This window comes from Otolemur garnettii, unplaced genomic scaffold (assembly GCF_000181295.1).
Source record: "Otolemur garnettii isolate 467f Iridium unplaced genomic scaffold, OtoGar3 scaffold00008, whole genome shotgun sequence".
NCBI lineage: Eukaryota > Metazoa > Chordata > Mammalia > Primates > Galagidae > Otolemur > Otolemur garnettii.
Genome location: NW_003852403.1, coordinates 11,355,341 through 11,360,420, shown reverse-complemented (window position 1 = coordinate 11,360,420; position 5,080 = coordinate 11,355,341). Strand labels below are relative to the sequence as shown.

Below are 5,080 nucleotides of genomic sequence, written 5' to 3'. Positions count from 1 at the left end.
TTTTTTTTTTTTTTTTGGTCTGTTTAATACTTAGAAGGCAATTCTGGTTTCAGTTATTTATAGAATATTTATTGTCATGGTGCTATGTACCAACTGTCAAAGTGTCATTGATTAGCTGTGTAACATTGGGCAGGGCACGTCTCTCATGACTGGCCTATTTCTGGACTTAACAGATTCCACAAGGACTTTTAAGGCACTAAGTTCTATGTCCTGCTATTCTCAGGGAAAGAACACATTTGAATAAAAAAAGTTTGGTTTAGTCTCTTATAAAAGGCTTGTATAAAAGCTATGAACACTTTAAACTGCCTTTTCCCTCTTTTTTTTTTTTTTTTGAGACAGAGTTTTGCTTTCTCTAGTTAGAGTGCAGTGGGGGTTCAAGAGATCCTTTTGCCTCAATCTACCAAGTAGCTGGGACGAGTCACCAGTCATAATGTCTGGCTGTTTTTAGAGATGGGTCTTAAACTCCTGAGCTCAGCCAGTCCACCTGCCTTGACCTCCTAGAGTGCCAGGATTATAGACATGAGCCACCGTGCCCAGCCTTCCCTCCTTTTTGAACTAATTGTTCATTTTATAGAGGGGGAAGGAAGCTTCCAAGAAGGAGGGCAGGAATGAGCATTTATTATTACATATTAAGTAATGAGCTGGGTACTTTTCATATGTGTTATTTGATCTGGTTGGCAACCCTGTCACATAGGCAGTTTTATTCTCATTAGCAAAATTATGTGCCTTGCCTAGTTCAGAAAACTAATTAATGGCAGAATCAGAACTGTAATGCAAGTCTTTAGACTTTTAATCTGGTGTGCCACTTTCTCAGAGGTGCTCTCTGAGGAGGCTAGAAGCAGGATGAAGAGCGCCCTTTCCTGTGCTCTCTCCCGCTTCTCCATCTTCTGCTTTTTGGTGTGCATTTCATTTTCTTCTTAAGTTAGGGCAGAGAAAGGTTGAAAACTACCACTGTACCGTTTTGCTGTCTCTGGTTTTTAGGGACTATATTCTTGTTTGAATCTAAGAAGTAGTTGTGAAAGCAGGACATCTATCTAATTATGCCATTAGGAAACAAAACCCAACCTAAAATAGGCTGTGCCGGGCATCCTCCTTGGAAAGATATGGTGGGAGGTTGAGCTGCAGCTTTTTACTAAGTTGATTTTTCTCCTTGAAGTTTATTAATTTAAAACATTGAGTATTCACTAAGTTAAATATGATACACTCAAAGGCTATGTATCTGTCCCTCAGTATCCATGGGGGATTGATTCCAGGACCCACCCTTGGATACCAAAATCTATTGATGCTCAAATCCCTTATATAAAGTAGTATAGTATTTGCATAACCTGTGCATGCACATCCTCCAATATGCTTTTAAGTCATCTCTAGGTTATGTATGATACCTAATATAAGGTAAATTCTTTGTTGTTATACTGTATTGTTGAAGGAATAGTGACAAGGAAAATAAGCCTGCATATATTCAGTATAGACACAACCATCCTTCTGCCCTCACCTTCAGATACTGTCACTGTGTGGTTGGTTGAATCCATAGATACAGAAAGGCTGGATATAGGCTGATTGAATTTTTTGTCTTGCCAACAACAGTTAAGTTGGCAGAACAGGATATGTTAAAGCAGCGGTTCTTTTTTAGGCAGAAAGATAATTAATGAGCGTAGGTTATTTTAGTGGCATTTTGATGGAAACTCTCTCAGCTTTGCTTCATAGGATTATTCCTAAAAAGTAATGCAATCTTTGATGATAAACAAGGGCCGGAAGAGAGAAACTTTTAAAATGATTTTAATCAACTTCTGTTCCACTCTATAATATATCTGAAAATAGGACATATTACCACAATTTCCAATCTCTAATTTCCAGCTTCAGTCTTTTCAGAAATAATGTATAAAACATAATGTATAATGTATAAAAATAGTCCTGTAGTGTGTGCTACTTTAATCTAACAAGCCTTTGAAGATAAAATATTATCAATCATTCCTTGTTTAGCACTTCAGAGGTTTTTACACCCCAGGCAATAAATACTGTACTATTTCATTCAGAATAGATGAGAGGTGTTTCATTCTCTTTGTAAAGTAGATGTCTTAGTCCATTTTATGTTGCCTGAAACTGGGTAATTTATAAGAAAAGACATTTATTTCTTATAGTTAGGGAGGCTGAGAAGTTCAGGGTTGAGTGGCTGTATTTGAGGAGAGCCTTCTTTTTTTATTTTTTTTTTTTTTTTTTGAGACAGAGCCTCAAGCTGTCCCCCTGGGCAGAGTGCCGTGGCATTACAGCTCACAGCAACCTCCAGCTCCTGGGCTCAAGCGAGTCTCCTGCCTCCGCCTCCCAAGTAGCTGGGACCACAGGCGCCCGCCACAACGCCCGGCTATTTTTTGGTTGCAGCCGTCATTGTTGTTTTGGCGGGTCCGGGCTGGGGATTTGAACCCGCCACCTTAGGTGTACGTGGCTGGCGCCTTAGCCGGTTGAGCTATAGGCGCCGAGCCGAGGAGAGCCTTCTTGCTGGTATGGACTCCCTGCAGAATCCTGAGCTACAGGGAGCTGAGCAGGCTGATATGCTGGCTCAGATCTTTCTTTCTCTTATAAAGCCAGTACTTCTCCTCACATAACCCATTAACCTATGTGTGGGTTAACCCATTCATGAAGAGTAGAGTCCTACTGATCCAATCACCTCTTAAAGATACCACCTCTCAAAACTGTCACCTTGGGGATTAAATTTCAATATGAGTTTTGGACGAGGCAAAATTTCAAACCATAGCAAGCCCTTGTGAAGGGGGAGACAGAAAAAGACAATCAACGTGACCTTTCTACTTTCTCCGATCCATTGTCAGCAGATAGATTTTTCTTTCTTTTTTTTTTTTTTTTGGAGACAGTCTTACTCTGTCACCCTGGGTAGAGTGTCGTGGCATCACAGCTCACAGCAGGCAGATTTGTTTTAAGAAACAGTTGATGGAAAATGGAAGACCTTGGTGTTATTGACCATTGTTTATCTTTTTCTGTGTACCCTTCAGAAAGTCTGTTAACCTTCAGCAGTAGAAATATATGTGGTATTGTGGAAGATCTATTATTTATAGCAATTTCTATTTTATAGACAAAGAAACAGACTTGAAGAAGTGAAGTACTTGCCTAGGGTTGCTCATGCCTGTGATCCTAGTACTCTGTGAGACTGAGGCAGGTGAATTGCCTGAGATCACAGGTTCAAGATCAGCCTGAGCCAGAGTGAGACCTCGTTTCTAAAAACAGGAGGGCATTGTGACAGGTACCTACAGTCCCAGCTACTTGGGAGACTGAGGCAAGAGAATCGCTTAAGCCCAAGAGTTGGAGGTTGCTGTGGGCTATGATTCTACAGCTCTCTACCAAGGTTGACAAAACGAAGCTCTGTCTTAAAAAGGAAAAAAAAAGAAAAGAAAAGAAAAAAACAAATTAGTAAATGGTCTGTCAGAAACTCCAAAACTGATGTTTTCTTCTGTGTCCCACTACTTAATACAAAGCTTAGTACATAGTAGATGCTTAGTGTATATTTAATGGATGAATATTGTTTTGTGAACTCTCAAATATTTAACATTGTGGTAGTTTCTTGAATTTTGAACTGTTGGATAAGCATGACATAGATGATTCATGGTCAAGTTGTTTTTCCCTTTTGTCCCTGGAGTAGTGTTTATGGAAGTAACTAATAGGACAGAAAAGCATCTGTTTGAGCATTCGTGGTGCTTTATCAATTAAGCCATGATGTAGTAGTACTTGTTTGGTGGGGGTCAACTGACGGTATGTTAATACTGTGTTTGTATGACCAGTGTATTTTGTTTCTGTGTTATAGATATTCTCTGAAACCAAATGACCAAATCTTGGCTGAAGACAAGCACAAGGAGCTGTAAGTACATTAAATGCAGGTTGTACATAAGTTTATTTTATGAAGTAGATGTATATAAACAATTTGATCTTTAAAAATTATATTTTATATAAAGCTGTAATTTATAGTACATAAGGTATGCACAGGGCAGAATTGCTTCTGTGTGTGCATTAAAATATGTAGTATTCTATTCCATCATCTTGACTAAGGGCATGTTAGTAAATGAGTCTTTTCATTTTCTTTCTCAAGATAAAATGTTAAATTGTCATTGTTAATTTTTGGATTGTTTTCACTTGGTTTCCCGTCTAACAGTGGAGAAATATAATTTTTTTTTCTTTTGTTGATTTATGAAAAAATAAATGATGTCTAGCTATTGATTAGTATAAGAGAAAACACTTTACAGTTTTTAGGTCAACCTGTAAGTTGACCATCCGAGGGATAGTAACAAACTGGTCAGCATATGGAGGTGGTCAGTATGAGGAAGACTTGCCTACTGGACTGATATGTACATGTGGTGCATGTCCGGTCTGTGAACATTAGGCCAGGTCAATGTAAGGAGGTGGTCAACTATGGAGGTTCTATCATATATATATATATATATATATATTGTCCAGACATTTTATGCAATTTCTTTACTGATAAGTAGAGTCTTTGAGAGTAGATGATTACCATTGTATCGTTGGTTGGCTATTTGTTATTAAAGGGTCTGTCTGATAACAGCTTTTATGGTTTGGGAATTTAATGGACAGCCTAGAGGTTGCTTTGGGTTTTGTAGACTCTGACCAAAATTAAAAATACCAGAAATCTGCTTTTAAAGGCCATATCTATATTATTTCATATGTAACCCATTTTAATGTGTTAATTCATTTAACTGGTTTTTTCTTTTGAGACAGTCTCATCATATTGTCCTCGGTAGAGTGCCGTAGCATCACAGCTTTACAGCAACCTCAAACTATTGGGCTTAAGCAATTCTCTTGCCTCAGCATCCCAAGTAGCTGGGACTGCAGGTGCCCGCCATAATGCCCAGCTTTTTTTTTGTTGTAGTTGTCACTGTTGTTTGGCAGGCCCGGGCTGGATTCCAACCCGCCAGCTCCCGTGTATGTGACTGGTGCCCTAGCTGCTGAGCTACAGGTGCCGAGCCTCGTTTGACTGTCTTAAGATAGTCTTATTAAATAAGTTAACAAGATAGTCTTGTTAAATAAGACAGCCTTATTTAACTGTCTTAAGATATGGTTTGTC

At 38.8% G+C, this 5,080-nt stretch overlaps 1 protein-coding gene and 1 pseudogene across 3 annotated transcripts in view; both read left to right on the top strand.

Annotated features, from left to right (window-relative positions):
- ADK (adenosine kinase) overlaps positions 1-5,080 on the top strand; it is a 553,222-nt gene that overhangs the window by 56,165 nt on the left and 491,977 nt on the right. For both annotated transcript variants that reach the window (XM_003783535.3, XM_023509646.1), the window contains exon 3: positions 3,809-3,862. In XM_003783535.3, the coding sequence (XP_003783583.1) occupies positions 3,809-3,862 (54 nt within the window). The remainder of the gene's footprint in view (positions 1-3,808; positions 3,863-5,080) is intronic.
- The window catches only part of LOC100940355, a 7,088-nt pseudogene continuing 5,818 nt past the window's right edge, over positions 3,811-5,080 (top strand). The window contains exon 1 of the transcript XR_002771743.1: positions 3,811-3,862. The product of XR_002771743.1 is annotated as a 60S ribosomal protein L22-like 1 (transcript). The remainder of the gene's footprint in view (positions 3,863-5,080) is intronic.